Raw genomic sequence first — 27,295 nt, 5'->3', positions numbered from 1 at the left:
AAAACATAACATTATGAATTAAGATACATGTGAACGGACATGTTAGTGTTTCAAGATTCTCAAGGGAACCGTGTCAAACACCTCATACCCATTTCCAACACCAACACAAATGCATGTCCTTATTTAGTTTGAAATTGTCACCCCTGAATTAATCCTTTGGCTTCTCCTCGTGTTTTACCTCCTCATTGTCTCTATTCAATTTAGCTCCATGAAGTTCAATAAAAGAAGCTACAGACTTCGACCCTTCTTGATGAATAAATAGTTCCCTAAGAAGCTAATGCCTGTGGAGGGCCCCTTATAAAAACCCCAAAATACCCTCAAACAACGCAACCCAACACTTCAACTGGAAATAAACATGACGACATGCATGAAAATGGTGCATTTGACCACCACCCCGCTCCACATAACCGAAATCCAGACTTGAATCCAAATTAATTTCCATATCTTACCGTAATACAATCAATCCAAGACAGTACTATAAAAATAAAAAAATAACTGTTTAAACAAACCTAGCTTCATTTCCCATATATTAAATTAAATTTTATCAAAGAAACAAGCATTCCAAATCTGAGAAGAACCAAAGACACTAACAAACTACCAAAATTATCTCAATCTTAATCTCTCTGAACCTAATTTAACTACCAATAACAATCGTATCGCTTCGATTAAGAAAATGCATGTAACGAAATTCCCAAATTCTACACACGAAATCAGTGACAGATTTTGAAGCAAAATGAGAAATTACAAAGATGAGAATCATTAGAAATGAAAAAAAGATCGTATCTGGAGAAAGAAATCGACAGATGAAATGAGATCTTGAATTCGATTATGATTTTGATTTATTTTACCTCTCTTTCCGCTCTTGAATGTTCTTCATCTGAGCTCTGTAATGGTTCTCGATGAACTGTTTCGCTGCTGCCACCCTCTCCATCGTCAAGCTTGACCCTTGTGTCTCCTCCTCCTCCTTTGGTTCTCCATTCTCGTCCGTACGATCTTCCATCTCTCTCTCTCTCTCTTTCTCGCTCTCGCTCTCTTCTGGTTTTCGAGTTTCTATGGCGACAACGAAGCGAAGTCATATCATTACGAGGATGGAACCTTATGAAGATTAATGATCCTGTACATCGAAGAGCTATCGTTTAATCCACTCTCAGATCATTTTCTCGCCACGTTTCACATTCTTCATGGCCCACTCGAATGAACATTTTTTTACTCCATCTAAATAAGGTAAAATTAACTAGATTAGCTATTCTTAACCGTTGGATTCAAGTACCTATATTATGGTCTTTTTAATAGGCCTTGGTCAAAACCCATGATGATTTAGTGTGTAATCTAACGGTTAAAAATTACAATTTAGGCTGATTATTCGTTTGCAAGTTTGTAAAAAGTGAGCAAAACTTTCTCGGTCTGTGGGCCTAATTTGTCGCCTCGTGGCACATTATACTATGGGTTTATTCGACAGGCCTTCGGTTGATCCAAACGCATGAAAAAAATTTAATCTAACGGTTGGGAATTACTGACAAGTGGGCAGAAGTTCAGAGCTTTCATGTCTCAGTGGGCCCAAGGAGTATTCTGAGTGTGGCACAAAGAAGACTGGAAGTAGGTTTGTAAACTAACTCCCTGGTATACAGGATGTATGCTCACCTAAAAATGGCTGATTTATACATACCCTCCACGTTGTTGGCAAATATTTGAGATAACCTTTTATTTTTAAAATCGATGACATGTCCCTTGACCTCAGTCTTCTATTGTAGACTAATGCAAAATGATTTATACCCTCCACGTTGTTGGCAAATATTTGAGATAACCTTTTATTTTTAAAATCGGTGACATGTCCCTTGACCTCAGTCTTCTATTGTAGACTAATGCAAAATGATTTAAATGTCCTTGAATTTAGAAGGTTGAAAAAGAAAGAATCTTAAGGTTAAGAGGATGTTAATCATTCATCAGAAGTTGATGAATGATTTTGGAAAGAGAAAATAAGGGTTTTTGGAGGGTGTTTAAGTCATTTTATATTAATCTATAATGGAAGGCCGAAGTCAATGGTGACAAATCATCAATTTGAAAACAAAGGGGGTAAAATCAAAATATGCAACTTAGTCTAACAACCGAAATACCCTTGTACCGTTACTATCAATTAACACAACCCCTACCTTTGTTAGGATGAAAGGATTTAGGTGTTGTTTGTTAAATTGAAAAAATAAGTGTAAAAATTTATAAGCATTAAATTTAAGTGTTAAAAAAGTTGTTTGTTTAAATGTCAAAATAGTGCTGAATTCATTAAAATTAAGCGTTAAATTCACAGAATCATGTTTGTTACATATTGTTGAAAATTGATAAATTGTCTATTTTACCCTTACAATCATATTATACATTATTTGCATATTTCAAATGCCTATTTCTTATCAAACACAATAAAATATATTATTTCTTATAAAGTTAAAATACAATTCATTTTTAAATAATAAATAATACTAAAAATTTCAATTTCTAAATAATAATTTTTATTTCTAAAATCTCAATAATTTTAAATTAAAAATAATAATATCATACAAGTCACCGAAATTTGAAATCAATATATCCATTAAAATTTTGAAATCAACATTGTCATATAATCCATCAAAATTTAAAATCAACATTGTCATACTCAACAAAATAACATAATTTCATATATTTACAATACTAAGATATCGTAAGGTATTCATGAATGTTTGTTCATATTATCCAAATAACTCTTCCACACCGAGATGAGTGTTTTACCATTAGTTACTTTGAAAAGAATATCTTCATCATTGTATTAATGAAAAAATTCATTAATTATCGAATTTTTACGAAGAAAATTGTGAATTACCATGTATACAATCACTATATTTCTCTGAGTAGGAAAAACCATCATTTTTAAAATTGGGAACCGCTCCTTCAAAATTTTGAAAATCCTCTCAATTACATTTCTCAATCTAGCATGTGGATGGTTGAATATTTCCTCACTGCATCTATGAAGTCCACGACAAAAATCAAGTAACCAATAACGCATATTGCGATATGGTGCCATAAAACCTCGTGTGTGCGTGTAGGCAACATTAATCAAATAATATTTATATACATAAAAATGAATACATTGCTAAATGATAAATACATATAACTACTATATTCCTAATAAAACTATAGGAAATACTAATAGTATCAAATGAAGGTATTGGAAATTTGTTTGCAAAATCACGGATAGTCTCCATTAAGATCATTGAATCATGATCTACTCATTTCATCCAGCTTGCACATATGTAAATGTTATATCAAAGTTACAAATAACTATTACATTTTGATAGTATTCAGACTTTTCTCTTCCCATATAAGGAATTTGTCTATTGGATGAAATGCAAGCATGGACAAGTATTCTATAAAAAATATCATTGTTAATTAATTAAAAAAATACATTACTACTAATAAAAAATATAAATTATCTTAGGTAGAAAGTTAGGTACCTTGAATATTTGTCTAAGATGTCGATAAGTTTGAATTTCTTCCATTAGTTGATCAAAAGATAGTGATGGAAATATTTATTTGGAAAAGTACAATATAATTAATAGAACCTCATGGAAATGCTTGTGGATTGTTTACAATGAATGTTAGATCGATTTTTTACTAATCGATACCGATAATTATGAACCATTGTCATAAAAAACATTACAATCATCTTTAGTATTTTCACATGTCTCTATTCACAAACTATTCTTACTCTTTAAATAAATGTCAAAAGTTAACGAATGATTCATTTTCCATTATTAACAACTCGTAATAGTTTGATGAAAGACCCTTTAACAGTTCATTCATAAATTGTGTACCCGTAAGTGTTGATACATCGATTGCATCTCGAGTGATACATTGTCGTCTAAAATATTCCAATATGAACTTCAATATTACTATTATTAGAAGTCTCTGTTGTTGTGATGTCATACTCACTACTGCATAAATAATTTGTATACATATAAAAAGTAATACGATAATCAAACATTCCATAATCAAATATTTATTCAAAATAAGAGTATTCTAACATTCAAATCTAAAGAAACTCATTCAAAATAAATGTTTCAAAATGTCATAAATAGTCAAACAAACAACTAAATATTTCATAAAAGAAAAAAAATCACAAAACTACTACTAAGATATCACATATCAAAGTCTATGATAAGTGAATAATATTAATTCATGACAACCGTAATGTTGGGTCTGTCAATTCCATCCAAATTGTCTTATACTCATTTTTTCTTAGCAAATGCATTAAGCGCAATATTATAGAGGTGACTTTCTTTCTCCACTGTCGTCATTTCATTCAAAGATTTCAAGTAGTCTTGTATCGAGGGTCATTATCTGTATCTTTCACAAGAACATCAATAAGTGTTAAAAAAAAATTTTTAAGATCATCTTGATCATTCTTTTTATGATATTTTATCGATGATGAAGTATCCACATTTTCTGAAGGAGTTATATATTTGAAATACTATGTCCTAAAGATTCATTGTCCAAATTTCGTGTTTCAAACCATCAAAATTTTGTAAATCCTCTCCAACTTGAGATGATACATCTACGGGTATTGTAAAACCCAAGTTTTCAATTCGTATCTCAAGAAAAAATAAATAGTGGAATTTTGAGAAAATCTTGAAGTAGGACTTAGGATAAAATTTTAGGATATTTCTGATTATTTTTAATGAAAGCTAACCTTACCATTGGATTTAAAATGATCAAAAAATATAATTTAGCTTGTAAGCACGCTCAAATGCGAGTCCGAACATAAAAGTTGTAAAATCCTCGATTACGAGTCGGACTAGGCTAAAATAGTGATTTTTTACTAGAGAAAGAATTATTAAGATTTGATCATACTATTGGGTTCGTAACGAAAAATTATTAAATATGAACTATTTATTTGTCATTTTTGGAACACAAAAAGTCGAATTATTGTTAAAAATAAAAATGACGTCAATTTTAGGGGTCTAAGTTTATTATTTAGTAATGGAAATAGAGTCCATTACTAAGTTCAAGCTATGATAGTAATTCATAGTTATGTAAGAGTGGTTTTGGCTTATTCTGATAAGTGTTTTATTACGGATAAACACAAACGAGAGGAATGGACAAGGTAGAGGCCAAAACATAACAGAGACGAGACATATTCAGGATCAGACCACTGACTTGATAGTACAGCTAATGTCATTCATCAGACAGGTGGCTGAGTCTCATGACAAGTTTAGAGAAGAAATATGAATAATACAACCACCAACACTTCAAAATCAAATGAAAGGAAGACAATTAGTTTTCAATAAAGACAAATAATTACGAAACTAACTAGCAAATTCATATAAAAAATAATCACATATGAGGAGTGAAATTATAGACATACCAACTCAATGGATGAAAGATTTTTATAAGAAACAACAACTAACATATACTACTAAATCAGTCGAAAGAAAGAGTTGTGGTATGTTATGAATGTGGCAAATCGGGACATAAAGGAGAGCAAGGGTTGATGTCAACCGATTAAGGATGCGTGGCTCAGAAAAATGTTAGACAAACCAATTCAAGGAACAATAAGGCCATCGGATTTTAATAAAGCAGATAACGTACTCGTGCCACCCCTAACAGACAAAACTAATAGTTAGAAACAGAAATAGCACAAGACTTACCATAATTGCAAGGTGCACTACTAAATCCAAGAAATGAGGGACCAGTACCACAGGTCGTGCCTTTGAAGAATGAGAGAACTTCCCAGACCAAAGGACATGTAAATCCAAGAATGTGATTATAGAATTTCCAACGATTACGTCTACAAATATTTGGGGATTTTTCCAATCTGGTTGAGGTCAATGAGTAGATTTTGAAGACCTGAAAGATTATAGTGTCATGTAGTGTCCGAGAGATCAGTAGATGACGATGATTGCATTCTAGTTGGACGGGAATGCCAATCATTAGTAACGTTTTGAAAGGAATGTCTTGGGAGATGGATCGTTTGAGTGGGTAGACTTCGAGAGGATATTTGTTGATAGATTTATATCCAAGACTGCTTAAGAAGTCAAGTACTAGAAGTTTTTGAGATTAATGCAAGATAATCTATCGATTATAGACTATGATATGATGTTCACTAGGTTGTCATGATATGCGCCCGAGCTTATCCTGACAGATCTGCAAAAGGCCCGTAGATTCTTTAGAGAGATATAACCCTACCTAAGGGCCAGGAAGTCAATGATTGAGACTACCAATTATAGAGGTACGATGAATCGAGCTTAAAGGTAGAACGATGAAAGATGGAGTTACAAACCTCCAAAGGGCAAATTAGTCGACCTTAGACTTCTTTTCCTCCTAGATTAGATTCGGACAAAAGGCCGATGTATTCGAGGCCAATCTCCCCCGGATCAGTGTATCCACAATATAAAACTCCTCCACTACCAAGTTGTAGAGTTCTCCCATCACTGAGTTATAGAGCAGTTGGAATTCCAATGACGCCAACAGGGCCAAATGAACCAACAAGGCAAGTTCAGAGCATGCAGGCTCTAGTTACCAACTGCCTATGCCACAAAAACTTACGAAGCCAAGATCGTTGACATGTTACTCATGTGGTTAGGTGGGACGTATCAGGAGATAATACCGTCTATCACAGTTGCAAGCAAAGGTTGTGACCCAAAATAAATTACCTATTTCCGACGAAATTTTGGAAGGTACGATTTTTAATTATAATATTGGAAAGTGGAGTTATATTCAATACTGGTTCCTCTTGATCATATAATTCAGTCGAGATTTTGCATACTTGCTAGATCTAGAAACTATTGACATGAATTGAGTAATGAAATTATCTATACCATTGGGAGGCCTAACGACTGAACTATTAGATGAAGCAACTCTTGTTTTACGACTTCTTGAATTGATTCTCTTTCTTTAAAAAGATAGATCATCATTTTCCTTTCATCTTTCTATCATCGGTGTCGGTCTAACTCTTCTTTTGCCTTCTCCTTTCACGATCGTCTTCCAGTAGAGGACTTCATTATTATCATTCTCGTTACGTGATCAATGCCTTCTACAGACAAGCGCTTACTTCGAGACTTCGACCGTGGCTCATTTTCAGTCATCGAAACGAAAATACTAAGTAAAGATTATGACTCCGTAAAAGTAGCAACTATCACCTGCATGTGCCCACATCAATCCTAAGAGAGAAGGTCTACAATCAAGACATACCCTTCTTATAAGGTAAGGTCCATTTGTTTATACGAGTAATTTTTAGACGAGAAGGAAAAAAAAAACACACACACGTGGTTAATTTGCAAGACAATTTATTTGATGTGTTTAAAGGAGAAGTGTAGGTTGGTTGATATAATGTAGAATGGGAAGTACATATATATCTCGAATTAGAGTTGATGGGATGTAGGATTTATCCCTCGAGCAAGATTTTAAATTATAAAGGTTATGATAAAGATTTTAAGGAAATATCACAATAAATAGAAAATGTAATATTGAATCGAATATAAAAATAGTGGTATGTTTGCGGTAAGACTATGCATTGAGGAGTAATATTCCTACAAAGTATGAGTAAAACATGATAGACGGTGTAATTGATGAGAGAAATAAAGATAAAGAATAAAAAAGATGTGAAAAAATTATTGTTGATAGACATTGGTGGGGAAGTGATACAAGGTGAATTGATTGTTATTTTAGGGTTATGCAAATAATTGATTAGTTGGAGTATGAGTTTGAATTAGAGTGATTAATTGATGAATGTTTTGGGTTGACGGAATATGGGAGACATAAGTCTACGAGTTATAAATGAGATTGGCTTGGGACTAAGAATAGATGGTAATCGAAAATAGGTGTTATTTTTATACATGTCGTGTTAGTGGAATCACGACAAAGCTCGATAGGGTATGATTTTAATTTCGAGGACGAAATTTTTATTAAGGGGGGAGAATGTAAAACCCCGAGTTTTCAATTTGTATCTCGAGGAAAAATAAATAGTGAAATTTTGAGAAAATCTTGAATGTGGGACTTAGGGGTAAAATTTTAGGATATTTCTGATCATTTTTAATAAAATTTAACCTCACCATTGGATTCAAAATGATCAAAAAACATACTTTAGCCTATAAGCACGCTCAAATGCGAGTTCGAACATAAAAGTTACAAAATTCTCGATTACCGAGTCGGACTAGGCTAAAATAGTGACTTTTTACTAGAGAAAGAATTATTAAGATTTGATCATACCATTGGGTTTGTAACAAAAAATTATTGAATATGGACTATTTATTTATTATTTTTTGAGCACAAAAAGTCGAATTATCGTTAAAAAAGAAAATGACGTCAGTTTTAGGGGTCACCTCAGGCCAAAAATGTAAATTTCTGTTAGAGATAGAATTTGAAGAAATTAACTATACCATTAGATCCGGAATAAAAAATTAGACGAAATAGAGTATTTATTCGTTACTTTTGGAGTCCGAACGATCAAGTTATCATCGATCAAAATAATATGCGAAATACTGATTTCGTCCCAAATTTTATATAAATAAAATTTTAATTTTTTTTTTACTTCGTCTTCTCCAACCCATCCAATAGCCAACGAAATTATTTAAAAAAAAATTTGTTTTTTTTTAACTTCAACCTCAGATCTCTTGTAAACGGCTAGCCGTCGACGATAGACGCAGAAAAGAGAAACGTCGGCAGCCTTGACATCTACAAAACCCACCCAAGATCTCTTCATTTCATATTCTTTTTCACCCGGTATCGTTAAAAATCAATCGTATATATATATACGGGGGTTTTGAAACTTTAACCTCGAATTTCGTCTGTTTCGGGGTCAAATCGTCTTCCGTCACAGAAGGGAGAAATGACGACAGCATTGAGATTTTCAAAATCACCGGGTCAGATTCAAAAATCAGTCGCTTCGAAATCCGATCCATCTCAATTTTCGCATCGATCATCTCGATTTCTGCACACGTACTTCAATTTCTTCGCATAGAGATAGTAAAGAACTCTCAATTTCTATTAGTAATCGTAGATTGTGAAAATTACATTTAGGATTTTATCGAAAATTTTTGATGTATTTTCAAAATATAGAATTCTTTTGTTATTTTAAAATTCACGCCAGAAATTGCTTGTTTGATATGTTTAATTGTATTTTTTAACAAATCATACGTGGGTAGGATATTTTAACGGGTTATTTCCATTAGTTGAGTCTTGTACACTACTCAGACCCCATTTTGATATAAAATTTGTATTCTTTTTCAATATTATTGATAAAAATAAATTCTATAGTTGAAAAATATGATTTAATATTCAATGAACTCATATTGAGTTGATGAATATCAGAAAATGGATATTTTATTGAAAAGATTGAAAACTGTAAAAATAAAAAAAGATAAAAATGGTATGAAATAGTAAAATGTCAGAATCACACTTGAGGGTGATGTTTGCATTTTACATTGTTGTGTTGTGTGTAGGTTTGTGAACGGGTATCCAGGGATAATATTACTGGTTGCATGTTTATTTACTTTCTGTTAGCACGATGCGTTGTTTACATTTCCGTTCTGTTATTTATTTTAGGCCGTTTGACCACACTTGCATGGTAGAAAACTGGATATACATTCTCAATTTTGTATTATTAATTTCTCTTTTATTTTCAAATGAAAATAATATATATATGTAGCTATTTTGTGAGCTGTTAAAGAGTCTGTGAATGCCTGAAGGGATAGTGCATCATATCATCCAGAGTGGTGTACTATCTTGGGATGTACGGTAGGGACCACCAAGCTCATACGTGATATGGGACACGTATGAGAATGGAGTCACAACTAGAATCCGGGATATTCATCTCTATCTTTATCAGTGAACTTGTAATGTAAAGGTGGTCGTATACGAATGGTTTATATATTTGGGAATCACATGCACGCCTGATAGGCATAGACGAAGATAATTAGTCAGTGATCACTAACAATCTATAGTAGTCGAACGTTCTGACACATCGAAAAGAGACTCATTACTTACGGTCACGTCAAACGGCCAGCCTGAGCTCGATAAATGGTCAATCAAGCGTGGTAAGTGCAGCAACCGACTACAAAAATCAAGAACTAAAAGCTAGAGAAGAATTGTAACATCATGTCCCGACTGGAAACGATCCAGTCGTGAATCCCAACTCTCTAATTCCAATACTCCACCATAGTGTATTATGTATCTGTTGCTTTACTTTGATATATAAAATGAAATGCATGTTTAATATTTTTATTTGGTCAATTAGATTTGTATATAAAGAAAATGCTATCGTGAGTACTGTTGGTTGATGTAATGTCAGTTTTAAAATGTTTAGTTGCTCATCCCTGGCTATATGTACCAGTTAATCGTAGTTTTTTTCTGTAAAATTTTGTATATTTTAAAATGATTCAGTATGCTTATTCGTTTATGTTAGAAGAGGTTATTAGTAAAAATTTTGTTCTTCCTTACTGGGTAACCATTGTTACTCACCCTTTCCTTCTCCATTTTTTTAGTTTCAGATTCAGAGCTTGGCAAGACAGGTATAAAACATGAATGAGAATCATCTGGTGGGTCAGATAGACAATCAGAGTTCATCACGTGGTGAGTACTGGGGTTATATCCCCTAGTGGTGTCGATTTGTCCAAAAGTATTATAGATTGTGTTCTGCGCGTTAAGACTTTTGTTAGAGTGAGGAATATTTGTATAATCCTGTATTCTGGTTATTCTTCCACACTCTGATTTATCGTACGTGATTAATATATGTAGGCTTCCGCTATTGTTATATTTTGTATATATATATATATTGTATGTCGTTTATTAGGTACAGGTTGATCGCCTTGAAATGCTAACATAAACAGAGGAGACCATGCCGAAATTTCGAGGTGCCACCTAGTACCTCGAGATCTGACATGGGGATTTGTGTTAGTGTTTGGCGAGGTGCCACGGGTAACCCTTCTCTGTGTAGACCACATCCAATGATAACAATTATAACCATTGAAAATTAAATAAGCAAATAACTAGTGGAGGAAACCAAGTTATGTGGCTACCCTGAGCTTACAGCATGATATAAGTGTACTTTATGGGTACAACAGCTTGGGCAAGTATTATTAATGTAGTCATCTTCCAACACAAAATACCAAGATTACTTATTGCTTTATAAATGACACAAAAATAGTGAGGAACATTCCTTAAACCAACAAATAAGAAAACACGCGAAGTTCTACGTGTTTCCAAGGCACGTAAAGCATAATCTACGAGAGCTTGATTTTTCTACTACTTTTTCATTAAGAAGTTTACATTTAATGGTACTTGAGCCAACAAAACTCCTTTACAATCAAGAATCATGACCCTTCTTAAGGGTTGCAGCATAAAAAATAATCACATTCCATGAGGATAATGGAATATATAAGCTAAATTAATTACACACCATTAGAAACAAAGTTGATACAAAAAACCAAATTGTTTTATTGACAAAAAAAAAAAAAAAAACAAATTACTAAATACGAAATCATATAAATTGTAATACCACAAAATTAGCTTTCTCCCATACACAAGGCTCAATCATCTCAATATAAGATTCATGGACAAAGAAAATAATTTTAATACTAGCCAAAAAGGATGTTATAGAGGCCAAAGACTTTACTCCTCGGGACCATTGAAGAGATACAAGAATAAAAACATAATGTTGTTTCATATTGAAGCTATAAGAACTCTCTCGCACCCTATATTATAAAATAAAAATTAATTTAATCCCTCATTGACAATTATATCAAGAGAATATCAAGAACCCCTTATTGAGATTTGTGTCAGATGGAGGTACATCAAATGTAATCATCCTCAAACACAAGATTGGCAAGAAGAACCAACTTCTTGTAGATTACTTGAACAAATTAAATTCTTAGATCCCAACAAACCCATTTAAGTGCATTATTGTATATGAATGACCAATGTGGCTATAGTAACTAGGCTGCCTCTAAATTTCAACATGGCTCAAATCTGGACAGTGAACGCTGAAACAATGGAGAGGTTCCTCTTCGACATGGCGAAAGAAGACTTATTAGATTAACTACTCAACAACTCTATAATTTCACTAATAATTACTCAATAAGGTTGGGTTTTGGTGGTTTTGGGGTTATCTACAAAGAAGAGTTCTCGAATGGAATAAAGTTTGCAGTAAAGATTCTCAATAAAACCTCGGACAAGAGAGCTGAAAAGCAATTCATAGCAGAAGTGTGCACAATTGGTATAACTTACCATATCAATTTAGTGAGACTTTATGAGTTTTGTTTAGATCACCATATGAGTGCACTTGTATACGAATACATGGAGAATGGTTTCCTCGACAAGTTCTTATTTGGTAAGAATCCAAGGATTGAATCGAAGAAGTTACACAAGATTGCTATCGGGACAACAAAAGAACTTGCATACTTGCATGAAAAGTGCCAATAGAAGATAGTTCACTATGATATAATGCCTGGTAATATTCTCCTAGACACTGATTTTTCTCTTAAGGTTGCGGATTTCGGACTCGCAAAACTATGTAGTAGGGACAATACTCATGATATTATTGGTAATACCAATATAAAATTACTTTTGTTTCAATGTAATCAAGTTGAAAAAAAGACACTTAAAAGAGTCAAATTAATTTTACATAAAGAACTCATAATTTTGTTTTTACAAAAAATTTCCAAACTTAAAAAAAAAAAAAAAATTACTGTTATTTGACTCAGTTATCTCGTTATGATATCTCCGGGTATAATTCAACAAAGGGACCACAAAGACCAACCTATAATCATCCCAAAATCACGAATATTCAAATCAATGACAGATTCATAAACTCGACACTCTAAAACTAACAATCGACACTGAATAACCGATTAAAATATTTGGAAAAAAAATATAAATCATATTCTAAAAATAGCCTAAACTTCAATTACTGGAAAACGTGGAGAGAATAAATCTTTACAGCAACATTAAAACTAATTATCAGATTATGAATTTGATATTTGTAAATGTAGATCTATAGATCAAGAAGTAGATTACAGGTAGCATTTTAAGATAAAAAAATGAAATCCTAACTCACCTGAAAGTGTAAGATCTACAATAAAAATTAATTTATTTTTAATCTCTCTTTGTTCTACCATATATTTTCAAAATCTAAGGTTTTACCTTAACCAAATCCAATTCTTTTTAAATAAGTTAATATGAAAGACAAATCTACAAGGTTGTTTGAAAAGGTGATTCTCACCAGTACCAACTACGAAGTTACTAAAATCAAATAAAAATTCTAACCTAATGTATTCCTCAAGTGATTTGGATCTCTAAAAAAGATGATGGAAAGGTCTGTGAAGAGAGACGAGAAAGGTCTATGGAGACAATGGGTTATTCAATGGATCTGAAATTTATGTGGAGAGGGAGATGAAACAGACTAATCGATCTAAAATTTCTGTGAAGAGAAAGACAAGAAAGGTCTATCGATTGGGAAGAGATAGAAGATGAGGACATCAGAGGTAATAAAATACATTTTGGAAGTATATACTTGTCCACGAGGAAATTGACCGGTGCTGAATGCAAATAGCATTTTTTGCTGAATTTTTCCAATAAACAAATAGGCTAATTTTCAGGAAGTGCTAAAACTGAATGATTTCAACATTAAGCGTTGAAAATTAGTGTAAACAAACAACTCCTTGGTACAACAATCTTCTCATCTCGATGAATTTTGTTATTCCCATAATTTGAGGTATGATTTAATTTATTGATTTTGAGAATAACAGTGATACAACATCTTGATTATACTTACTTAATTGAGCATTGGAAAATTTCAAAATTTGAGCCAAAGAAACTCGTATTTGGAGTGCAACACATTCGGTGTAAAGACAAATATTTATCATCATTTTCGATAACATGGAAGCTCGTAGTGTTGAGGATTTTAAGTTCATATTAAAAAAAATACTTAGCAAACACAAAAAACCTTGATGCTAATAAAATATTTCAACAAACTAAGATATTTTATGTGGAATCTATTGTGCATGAAGACTTTGAGCGTGAAGATGGATATATCATCATTTTCGATAACAATGATGTCAACAAAGTCAATCGAAAATTTGGAGAACCACTTAATGGGATATCTATTTGAGACTATAAATGACTTTTTGGAGGAGATTAACATCTATGCCCCATCCCCCTCCCCTTTAGAGAATATAAGAGGCCCTCTTTATGTAAACATCTTCATCACTATCATCATAAAAAAAAAAAATGCATAATTGACATCCAAATGATGAACAGTCCAAAACAATGCTAACAACTTCATGGAGACAACGAAAAATTATCAATTTTATCAACTAAGGTGAAGATCTTGTAATAGTCTATGATTTCCCATTGAGTATAACTTTAGGTCACAAAGCATGATTTATGTTGTTCAATAGAAATGGAGATGTTGGAATTGCACTCAACCTTGTGGACACATTTTCAACTGACGAGTGTCTTATTGATTTATAATGATGCGAGAATCCACGTGTGCTTCTGCTCCCAATTAAGCCAAAATCTATATAGCCATAGCATTTGTCCAAATGGGTCTTTCAAATCTTGAGAAAATGTAGTAGGCTCTAAAATAGATACTACAATAAAAGTTCAATATACGAAAGAGAGATTACCACAAGAAATAAACTTGTAGAGGGGATGGTGGGGTGGTGGACATGACAAAGTTGAAGTGATAGTCAATAAGGTAATTGTGTGCCTAGGATGGTCAGGTGGAACGACGTAGGACATGAGTCATAAAAGTGGTGAGTCCAATTGTAGTAAAACGTTGATAGGAATTTGGGAATACAATCTGTCGATATTGACAATGAAAGTGATGAGAAAATGTGGAGTGGTTTATGATAACAAAAACAAAACAAAGTGATCTTGGGCAAGATGTGATAATGTATAATGGGTGGTATGATGCTATGGTGTTTTGAAATAGATAAAGGTGATCATGAAAAGTAACAACATGAGTAGAAAATATTGTTCGAGTATGAAGATCAAATTATAGGAAAAGTGTTGATGCAACTAACAAAACAAAAACTCAATTGTAAGAAAAATTATTGAGGCCTAATAAATCATTGCCCTTATGAGTATATCGCACTCCACAAAGATTGTATCTCGGTGCAATAGGTATAGCAGAATACCCTCCAAAGTACAACAATCGGAATATCTAACCAAGCGTGCACTTGCAATGGTTGACAAAGTTGAATACCTCAGATTGCTCATTTTGAAGAAGATGGGGAAAAAAGTAAATGTAAGGCAACTCAAGAAAAAAAAAGTTTTTGTATGTCTATTGGGTTAGAGAAAAGTCATTTTTATAAACCGCCCTATGACAGTTTAGTTGATTTAATTAAAATGATAAATTAATGGCTAGATTAAAACGTTCTAATTGTTAATTAACATAACGACTAAATTAAAATGATTTAATTAATTAAAACAAGTGGATCAGATTGAAACTGTTTGAATCAAATAAAATCCAGTTAAAAAATAATTCTTTGATTAGCAAAAATGAGCCAATCTTACGCACACACACGAGGCATTCCAATTGGAACCTTAGATTTTTATCCTGTGCCCCGATGTGTGCATGGGCCTCCTATCTTTTTTAATTTACCACACAAGTAAAGCAATATAGTATATAAAGACATAGTTAGTCTTTTTCATAATCGATGTGGGACTAAACATTTTAGAGAACAAGTTAAACACTCATCACTTGTGTATTGAATATATCCAATATAATTAAACAAGTAAAAAATTACATTTGTCTTTGATAACACAAAAATAGATTAAAGCTAAGAAACACCACTTTATAACCAATATAGCTAATACCACTTTATATTTGAAAATATTAAAATAGTTAAAATTATGACAATCACCCACAATTTTCAAATTACAAATAAGGAAATTTTTTAAGGAGCATAAAAATTCAATGTTTCGGAGTTGGTGTCTTTTAGACTATGAACCAACACCTACGGTGAGTAAGTAGTGACCCACAAGAATTTAGTGAAACTAATAGTTTTTATGAACCATAATTTTTTAGTATGAATTAATTGACTCACAATCTACATTGACTTCTCGAAATCTGAGTTATTCTAATCGGGTTGGGACAAATAAGTTGTGCATCATACCTAGATATTCATGAGTACTCTAAAGAGTTCATCAAAACTTTAATAAGAAGTGACCCCACTCCCACACTCATATAGGTGGAACCATCAAGTATACATTGCACTTAAACACATCATCTATAAAAAAATATGACATCCATCAAAAGTGCAACTCAACTTTATACAATGCAGATTGTACTATCTACACCATAGGAAGGGACTCTCAATATTATAATTAGTGATAATGAGCTATCAGATCAAGTAATGATTTGTTATTACCTATATGAACCTAATTCATAGGATCTCTAATCACATAGCTTGAGCTACCATCACTGTTGATCATTTGATATAAGTATAAGTCCCATTCCCCTCTATGTATCATTCACTAGCTTTTTACCTAGTGATTTTGTTAGAAGATGAGTCAAGTTCAACTATGACCTCACAAAATCAAGGGATATAATCACACCATCAATCATCTGACGTACAATATTATGTCTTTAACTCATGTGCCTACTCTTCTTATTATAGGATTTATTCTTAGTTTGAGCTATTACAACCTGGTTATCATAGTGTAACGACACAGATGAAGTTGGTCTTATCTACAAAAGAATAAAAACCAATTTTTTTTAAAGTAATAAACTCTGAATCCATAGTAGAACGAATTATACAAATTTTCTTGGAAGATGTCCAATATATTGAACATTGCACATCCTTCAAGGGTGAATATATAACCACTTGTGAATTTCGTCCCATCTAAATCAGAGATCCAATTAGCATTGTTGTATCCTTATAATATAGTAGGAAATCCACTATAAACCAAATCATAATCCATGGTTCCTCTTAAATACTTAAATACTATATATAAAACATTCCAATGGTCCTTATTAGGATTATGTGTATAACGACTTAGTCTACCTACCATATAAGTAATATCAGGACAAGTACAGTTCATCAAATACATATGGCTACCAATAATTTGAGCATACTCATATTGTGTTACACAATGTTTTTTGTTTTTCTTTAATCTAGAGTTTCATCATAAGGTGTAATCGTTGGTTTATAATCAAAATATCAAAATTTTCTCAAAATCTTTTTTACACAATGTTTTTGTGAATTGATTATGCTTTCAAATGCTCTAACAATTTTAATACCTAATATAACATCTCCTTCGCCCATGTCTTTGATATCAAAATTGAAAGACAATTTATTTTAGTTTAAATCACAATGCCAGGATTGGTTCTCATAATATGTATATCATTAATATATAAGCAAATTAGCACACCAACATTATCAACAAACTTACTACAAACACATTTATCTGATTCATTAATCCCATAATCATTTGATAATAACACCATATCAAACTTTTCATACCATTGCTTGGGAGCTTGCTTAAGTCTATACAAAGATTTTACTAATTCACATACTTTGTACTCATTACCTATAATTATACTTCCTTAGGTTAATCCATATAAACTTTTTCATCTAGATCACCATTTAGGAATGCAGTCTTGACATCCATTTGGTGAATCGCTAATGAAAATTGGGAGTGCAACTTGGTTCGGTATGAGGTTAAATTGGAACCGAACCGACATAGGTCGATTCCACTAAATAAGAACCATAACTAAACCAACCCAAACAGAACTAAAGTCGGTTTGGTTCGGTTTAATTCTATGGGTTGCCAATACTCTGTAAATTGTAACATTTTTTAAGAAAAAAATAAACATATAATAAACATAAAATTTCATACAATAAATCACTAACTATCCATAAAAAGTCATTAGTCTATCCATAAAAGATCATTAATCTATGTCCTAACTCCTGAAATAATTCATAATAATTATTACACACATATATATTTATGCATAAGGGTTCGGTTCTTAACAAGCTTGATCCGAGAATTGAACCAAATTGATCGATTCTCCATTTTCGTAACCTGGAACTGAATCGCAACTTGTTCTAAACCAAACCAAATCACACCAAAGTTATCAATTTGATTTGGTTCTCGGTTTGAACCAGACCAAGTTGCACCCCTAATGAAAATTAAAGTTATTGAAACTTTAATTGAAAAAATTCCAATTACTGAAGCAAAAGTGTCAAAGAAATCTATGTATTTACATTGTTTATAGTCTTTAGTTACCAACCTAACATTAAACTTATCAATTGACCTATCAAGTTTTAACTTTTTTTTTAAAGAACCGCTTACAACCTATAGATTTGATTCTAGGAGGTAAATCCACTAATTCCCAAGTATGATCATACTTAATTTATTATAACTTATTATTAATAAAAAAAAATTCACAAAGGTGTATTTGAAGACGTAATAACTTCACTATATGTTTGAAGGTCATTATCTATAAGATAAGTATAAAAATCATCTTTAAAGTTAGTTTATTTTTTTACTCTCTTACTTTTTTTGGTTTTATATCGATTATCACTAGATTTTTCTTTTGGATTTAGTACTAGGTTCATGAGACATGTAATACCCCGAGTTTTTTATTCGTATATCGAGAAAATCAAAAAGAGAATTTTAAAATTTTTTTGAAAGAGGGACTTTGGGTAAAATATTCAGATTTTCTTATGTTCATTTTTAATGAAATTTTACTTCGTTATTAGATTCAAAATGGGCAAAAAACATATTGTATGCATACTCGAATTCGAGTTCAGACGGAAAAATTACAAAATCCTCAATTTTCATGTCAGACGGAATTTAAAAAAATAAATTTTTGTTAAAGCAAGAATTAGTAAAATCCGATCGCACCATTAGGTCGTAATAAAAAATTATAAAGAATAGAGTATTTATTCATTAATTTTCGAGTTCGAAAAGTCGGGTTACCGTTAAAATAAAAATAAATGAGAAAATACGAACTATGCCCCTCAAGTATTTATATAAAAGAAACTTAAGTTTTTTTTTATTTCATTATTTTTTCTCCAAACAAATCAAAACCTAGCCGATCAAACCACCAATGGTTTCAACCCTCTTCGCCTCAAGATCCATCGTGAAATGAGACATCGTTAAACCTTGACGAAGAAAAGAAAGTTACCGACGTCAACAAGCTCTACATTTTTATGATCTTTGATTCTCATTTCACTTCCTTCTACCTCATTCTCCATCAATAACCAACAAGTGAATTTTGACACATTTCACTCAGGGTTTCATCTACTTAGAGGAAGATTCGTCATCTATCATAAAAGTAAAATAGAGTGCCATCATCAAGGTCTTCGTAGCCACCGATCGTTTTGCACCCAAGACCACCCAACCTCGACTTCCGTGCTATTTCTTCACCTCGATCAATCGTTAAAAATAATTTGAAATATGATGTATTTTCTTCTACCCTTTAGATATACAAAATTTTCATAAAAAATTATTGAAATCTTTGATATTGTTATTATTTTCAATTATCGATTACTTCATGAATTTCTTGCATTTAGAATAATTGAATCGAATTTGTTATGTGTTTCATATTTCGTATTTTTCAAATTCATGATTTGAACATATCAATTGGTTTAATATTTCTTTTATATCTATATTTTAGATTATAATTTATGAAAATTTAGGTTGAATTGGAGATTTGATCAGATGAAATTTTGAAGAAAATCGATTCTGGTTCGTGTCTAATGGTAGCACTATTTTTGCTACTGCCAAAAATTAGGGCCCGTGTGGATACAGGAGCCAAAAGTACTTAGAATATATGTACTTTCATAAGTACTTTTTGAAGTACTGTCTAGAGTAGGTGGATAACTATTGTGTGTTTGGATGCAGGTTCTGAAAAGTACTGTCAGAAGTACTTTTGATAGAGTTTTGTGTTTGGAAACTATTTTGGATTTTGTTAAAATAATCAAAATGCCCTTATAAGTATCAGTTACTATTTTTAACATTATAACTCTACAAATTATTCTTCAAAAGAAATAAAAGTTATGGTTTTTATTCATAAAAACTAATATAAACACCCAACAATTATAAACAAATATAAGATATTGTGAGCAAATATATACAACCACTAAAAATATGAAGAAGCTTTCACCAAATCAATGGATAGTAAATTTATGTGTAATTATTCACATCAATCTTGCAATAAGAAAATTTCAACTATGGTTGGAATGCTCATGGATAAATCATTGAGTGAGCAATTGGGAGAGCAAGAAATCCAAATTCAAATGCTACACTATAAGGCTACCACCACATCAATGGATAATAATAAAATATTACTTAATTACATTTTTGAGGGTATACTTGTAATTTTTAAAATTTATGAGGGGCATACTTGTCCCAAATACTACACCAAAAAACTACCACCACATCAATGGATAGTAATATAGTATTACTGCAATTGCATTTTTTAGGGTATGCTTGTAATTTTCAAAATTTATGAGGGGTATATTTGTCCCAAATGTTACACCAAAAGGCTACCACCATATTAATGAATAGTAATATAATATTATTCTAATTGCCTTTTTGAGGGTAGGTTTATAATTTTCAAAATTTATGAGGGGCATACTTATCTTAATCTCGTCATTTTGACAATATTTTGTGGCTTCGCGCAAGAGTAGTTTAGAGAAGTAGCATCATTGGTACTCCGTGAAAAAGTACTAAAATGACTCCACAGTAAAGTAGTTTTTTTCAAGAGTTATTTATCCAAACACATTTAAAGTGCTTCTGACTCCCCGCAAAAGTCAGAAGTACTTAGAGAAGTCAATCCACACAGGCCCTTAGTTTCTACCACCGTCAAATTTATATTGGCGGTGGCACCGTCAGGAATAACTTTCTATCACCGTCAATACTATTTGCTCACTTTGTATTCCAACTATTTTTCTAACCTTATATTTCATTGTCTTTTTTAATTTTTAATTTTTATTTATTTTAAGTTCTTTAATAAAATTAAGGTTTTACTCCCATTTGAAAACTTTGGGAGTGATTTTAAAATTCAAATCTCATCGTATCAAAATGTGATTTTTGATTTTAAGAAAAAAATTACATGACATTTTCTCATGTTATCGAGGGCTTTCATTTACAAAAAATTATTTTCAATTTAAACAAATTTAAAAATCACTATTTCCAACACTTATATAAAATTTCATAACTTTCTCAGCTTTTACGTCATGTGGCTTTATCGTGTTCTTCTGAGTTTTTCTACTCAACCAAAATTATCGAATTGAATTGATTGATGTTTTAGAATCACAAGCATTTTCTAGAATATTATTTACTTTAATAGATAGGTAGGAAGTTAGACGATGAATTGATCGATTGATTGAGGGATGGATATAGAGAATGTATGTTCTCGCTAATTGATGGGATAGTGCTTCTAGTTTTATGTAATGGCCATGTCACATAAGAAATGATCAATAGATAGATGAATGCATATCTCACATTCCCACGATCACGTGAGATATGATAGATGGATTGATGGAGTGACAGATAGATGTCACTAGAAAACACTACCGAACCTTGCTTGTAATTTTCGATAAAAATAAATTAGTATATATTACAAAATAAAAATTATTTTATTCACTAGTAAAAGATTGTAGAAAACCTAAAAAAAGTGATACGTTATTATATTTTCAGAAACGGTAGGTCAATCTAAGATAACACTTGATGTTCTATTTTCTTTAGTAGTATGGGATGCATTAAAGTGTAATATAACTTGTGAGATTCAAAAATTTCTATAACTATTTTCTAGAGAACTTTATTTGTAAAGGCAGTCACTATATAGTATAGAAGTAGTCAGGATTCATATGCATTATCTCTTAATAGACTTCGACACGAGAGGTCTCTTGGGATAGTTAGTGGTTATTGTTATTATGTAGTCGTCAAACGGTCGACTTCACTATTAGATGAACTTAGTATTGGATTCTTGGTTAATGGCTAGTTTGAGCTAGATAAATGGTCTCAAAATCATGGTATGCTAGATCGACCATGAAATCAGATTATAAAAATGAAATTTCACGTCAAATTTGAAGTCTAGAATATCGAATTGTCATAGTTGAGGCGGTTATATCAACATATTCCTTTATTCTCTTATCGATTATATCGTTTTGTTTATACTATGTACTTTTCCTTTATTTTGTGATGTTGATAAATGATTTGTAATTTAAATGTAGTATGAATTATTTTTAAATGACAGAAATGATAGATTGAAGCTTATATCAATTATTTATTAATTTTTCTTAGACCTTTATTATATGTTATATTATGAAAAATCTCATATTTAACTGTTTAGATGATTACTCGTGCATATATGACTCGTTGTTAGAATGAGTAAGATTCCCCCGTTACTCATTCTATCCTACATTTCAGATTATTCACTTGTTGAGGAGCCTACACGTAAGGAATCACTTGAGGAGGTTCCTTTGAAAAATATATTGAGGATTTATCACTTCCGTCAGTTTGAGAATTTTCTTAATAGTTTAGTGGTTATGTTATAATTTATATTGTGAGACTTGATGTATTTTGATAAGTTACATTTGATAGATTGTTATTGTGTAGTTTATTTATAGATTATGGATTTGATGTAGTTGATTGATGATGATTAGTTTCTACTTTACTCTGATTTCTGATAGTTTATCAAATATTTGTTTCCGTTACATAGATTTCATTTCATAAATATCATTGTTTATGATTGTTCCATTAGGTTGGTGTGTGTTTATCTTACTTCGAGATTCTGACTGATTCATCGGGATTTGTGTTGGAGGTTTTTTGAACGTGATAAGACAACTTTTTTAAATTAGATTTCAAAGGAAAGATATGTTCAAAGAAATCTGCATTCTTAGATTTTACAATAGTATTAAGTTCCATAATATTGTTTTCACTCTTAATAACTAGAAATCTATATGCTGCATTATTTTGAACATAGCCTGTAAACCTACAATCAAATATTTTCGGTCATATTTTTCTTTTCTTAGGTTCTGGTAACAAGCCTTTAACTAGACATTCCCTTTTAAATATTTATAATCTGGTGCTCTACCTTTCCATAACTCATAAGGTATCTTACCAGTTTTCTTAAAAATTATTCTATTTTGTATATAACATGCTAATAAGATAGTTTCCCCTCCACATGTTTGTAGATGTTCCTAGACTAATTAACATAACATTTATCATTTTATCAAGTGTTCCATTTTTCTTTTTTGATACTCCATTAGACTCGGGTACCTTGTTCTTCACAAAAGTCATTAAGAGGATTATAATCATATTCTCATCTTTTGTGTGCCCTAAGCCTTTTAATTTTTCTATTGAGTTGGTTTTCAACTTTGACTTTATATTTAATAAACATCTCACAAGACTCATCTTTGAATCTTAACAAATAAATTTTAGTATACCTAGCATAGTCATCAGTTAATGTGATATAATATTTTTATCCTCCTCTTGTTAAGTAACTCTTAAAATCACTTATGTTACTATGAACTAATCCTAACAATTTAAATCTTGTTTTACTGATTTATATGAATTTCTAGTAAACTTAGATTTTACACAAATTTTGCATTTATCAGAACTAGAAACAGATAAATTAGGCAACAAACTAATTTCTTTCATTTTCTTAATATAAGAGAAATTCACATGTGTCTCTTCGGAGACATCCAATAAAATTGGAATGATATAGAGAAGATTAGCATGGCCCCTACGCAAAGATAACACACACAAATTGAGAAATGGTCCAAATTTTTTACTGATCAAAAAAAGAAATTCACATGTCATAGTCTAACATGCCATACATCAATAGAGTCAATCATATAAGCATAAGAAGTAGATGCATTTCCATTAATAAATTCAGGTACATTTAAGACAGACAGACCTTGGTTACAATACCCTTTACCAATAAACATTCTATTTTTTGTCAATACAATTTTATTAGACTCAAAAATTGTCTTAATCCCAATATTTCTGAATAAGGAAACCGACACCAAGTTGGAATGAATGTCTGGTACATGAAGTACATCACTGAAGGATAAGATCTTTTAAGAAGTTAACTTGAGAATGACTTTTCTTTTCCCAACAACAAGCGAGGGAATCAAATTGCCCATAAACACTTGTTATTTGCCTTTTCCTGCAATAGTGTAGGAGTTAAAAACACTTATGTTTCGAAGTTGGAATGAATGTTTGGCACACGAAGTACATCACTGAGAGACAATATTTTTTAAGAAGTTAACTTGAGAATGACTTTTCCACTCCCAACAACAGGCGAGGGAATCGAATCGCCCATGAACACTTGTTATTCACCTTATCTTACAATAGTGTAGGAGTTAAAAACACTTATGTTTTCACAGATATGTTTAGTGGCCCCATAGTCTACTACCCAATCCTTAACACTTTACACCATGTTTACTTCCGAAACCACATCAGCAATGACTTCATTTGCCTCTACTAGATTTGCATTTAGCGAATAATCATTTCTTTTCCTGAATTTGCATTGAGGAACATGGTGTCCAGGTTTCCCACAAACAAAATAGTTACCTTTTATCTTGAATGTAGGGTTATAGAACTTTTGATTAGGTTTAAATTTTTTTTGTGTAATTTGCTAGGTCTATTACTAGGTTTATTGTTATAAGATTTAGTTTCTAACAAATTGGCCTTTGAAGCTAGTTCTTTGTCATTTTCTAATGTCTCTAATTCTATTATTTTCTTCAATTCGAATGCGAACAATCACATCTTGAAGGCTCATCTGTCTTTTTTTATATTTTATTTTAGACTATTCCTACAAAATTCCCTATTACATATTTTTTATTTCTAGCATTTTCTAAAACATATTTTTTAATTAAAATTTTTCAAATTTTCTTAGCAAATTTATACATGCAATATATATAAAACAGTTCGTTAAAAATAGTGCGAAGAATAATATGTCTACATATTTTATTACCTCTCTCCCATTATTTGTAAATTTATTCATAATTTTTCATACCTTCCCTCGGCTTAGGTTCTGTTAGAATGTGGGTGAGGTTTACAATGTCCAGTGAGGAAGAGATCCTTTCTTGCTAACGTTTGAAGAAGATATCGTTGAATTGTTCAACCTTTGAAACATCCGGAAGAGATTTCGTATTAGCCATTACAACGTCCATGTTAGTAGCATTCACCGATATATTTTAAGATTATAGGAAAAATATTGATGCAACTAACAAGACAGAAAATCAATTGCAAGAAGAGTGATTGAGATGTGATAAATCACTCCCCTTAAGAGTATATCCCATCCCACAAAGATTGTACTTCGGTGCCATTGGTATAACGGAATACCCTCTAAGGTACAACAATCGAATCCCAAACCAAACGTGCACTCGTAATGACTAAGAAAGTTGAATAGCTCATATTTTGCTCATTTTGAAGAAGATGAGAAGAAAAGTAAATTTAGGCAACTCAAAAAAAAAGAAGAGAAAACAAAATGTTTGTGTGTCTGTTGGGTTAAAAAAATTAAAACAAATGGATTAGATTGAAATGGTTTGAATCAAATTAGATATGGTATTAGCAAAAATGAGCCAATCCCGCGCACACATACTGGGCTAGAAAACGAGGATTTGCACCCCCTTACGTGCATGTTGTGCACACACTCACTAAGGTTTTCAAATCAATGGATCTAAATTTCAATTAGAATATTGGATTTTCTTCTTAGGCCTTTGTGTGGGCGTGAGCCTCCTATCCTTTCTAATCTTACTACACAATTAAAACAAGATAATATATAAAGATATAGCTAGTCTTTCTTATAGTCGATGTGAGATTAAATATTTTAGACAACGAGTTAAACACTCATCACTTGTGTGTTGGATATATCCAATATAGTTAGACAAGTAAAAAGTTACTTTTGTGTTTTCTAATACCAAAATAGATAAAAACTAAGAGCCACTTCTTTATAACCAAAATAGCTAAAATCACTTTGTATTTGAAAATCTTAAAATAGTTAAAATTACAATACAAACACTTCGTATTATTTTTTGCACGTGGGATGGTTTATTTTTCTTTGGATGTTGTGATTGATTAATTAAGAAGTGCAACTTAACTACTAAAATGATTTGCATTTTTAGTTCTTTTTTGGAGATTGGTTTGTCTTTGTACTTGTTGTTTAAATTACGCACGCAAGTATACGTATCGAAACAAGTAATAAAATAAAAAAAAAGTATCGTTCCCACGGAGACTAAATACCAATTAATTACTAATTATCAATCTATCTCACTCTAATTTTATCCAAACAATAGTGAAAATAAGATTTAAAAATAAAAAAGGAAAATAACACAGATAATAAATTTGAAGATTTAAAATCAATGAGTAATAAAACCTAGGTTTATAATTTCCCCTAAACAATCCACTTGATTAAATTCTTCTTCTTTCTATGATAAGTTAATCCACTATGATTGTCACCCAAGAGCACTAAATTCTCTACAAGCCTCTGTCAATGGTCATGTAAAAATATCATTTTAGTATATGTCTATCTCAAATTAGCATATGTTATTTTATCTAGGTCATGAACACAAAACAACTGTCGATATTATTAAGATTCACCAATTCAATTCAATCAATGGCCAGTTAATTAAATCGCATTAAACATATGATAGGATAAATAATTACATGTAGAAATAATCATAGAAAAAAGAAAGAAAATAAATCAAGCATCATGAATGAGTTCTATTATAACTCTAGAATGAAAATTAGTTCATCATTGAAAATAAAACACAATCACAAAAGTATTTAGTCATTCTTAGAGATCACAAAGATCAAGAAAAAGAAAATTTCAGAAAAATAAAATTCTAGAGTTGATCTCCAGTTCTCATCCTTCTTCTCAACCTTGTGCCTCTAAGAAAATAAAAAAATTAAGAACCTCCTAAAAAGCTTAATTTTTCCTATTTATAGGTATGAAGTCATTAGGGTTTAAGAGTTTCAAAATTCACCTCTAATTCGATCCCAAAAATTAATGAATAATGATAGAAACGTAAACGGGCCATATCCTCAAAACATGCCATGCCGCGGTCCGTATTTCATCTCCATGCTGTGCAATTTTTGAACTGGTACTGTGACCTCGCTTTTTATCAAGTTGTGGCTTGAAGACTTTTTAGCTTGTATGCATATCTTCATTCTTCCGAGAATGAACCAATTTTAAGCTATAATTTCTTCTAAATGTTGGCAATTATCTCAATGTTCCATAATACTCATGAGTTGTAAAATAAGCATAAAAACTAAATAAAAACACAGAATCACTCAAAAGTAT

General features: G+C 31.5%; 1 protein-coding gene and 1 non-coding gene across 2 annotated transcripts in view; one reads left to right on the top strand and one right to left on the bottom strand.

Moving 5' to 3' along the window:
* Positions 1-1,062, bottom strand: part of LOC147410492 (uncharacterized) — a 33,035-nt gene extending 31,973 nt beyond the window's left edge. The window contains exon 1 of the mRNA XM_086436007.1: positions 849-1,062. Within this exon, the coding sequence (XP_086292133.1) occupies positions 849-1,000 (152 nt within the window). The 5' untranslated portion in view covers positions 1,001-1,062. The remainder of the gene's footprint in view (positions 1-848) is intronic.
* Positions 1,063-23,671: 22,609 nt separating this feature from the next.
* Positions 23,672-23,774, top strand: LOC147410491 (U6 spliceosomal RNA). Its single transcript, XR_015182845.1, has one exon. It is a non-coding gene; the product is annotated as a U6 spliceosomal RNA (small nuclear RNA).
* Positions 23,775-27,295: the final 3,521 nt, after the last annotated feature.

Source organism: Akebia trifoliata, chromosome 1 (assembly GCF_017979445.1).
Source record: "Akebia trifoliata isolate Shusen 1 chromosome 1, ASM1797944v1, whole genome shotgun sequence".
In the NCBI taxonomy this organism is placed as follows: Eukaryota; Viridiplantae; Streptophyta; class Magnoliopsida; order Ranunculales; family Lardizabalaceae; genus Akebia; species Akebia trifoliata.
This window is presented reverse-complemented; position numbering and strand designations above follow the sequence as displayed.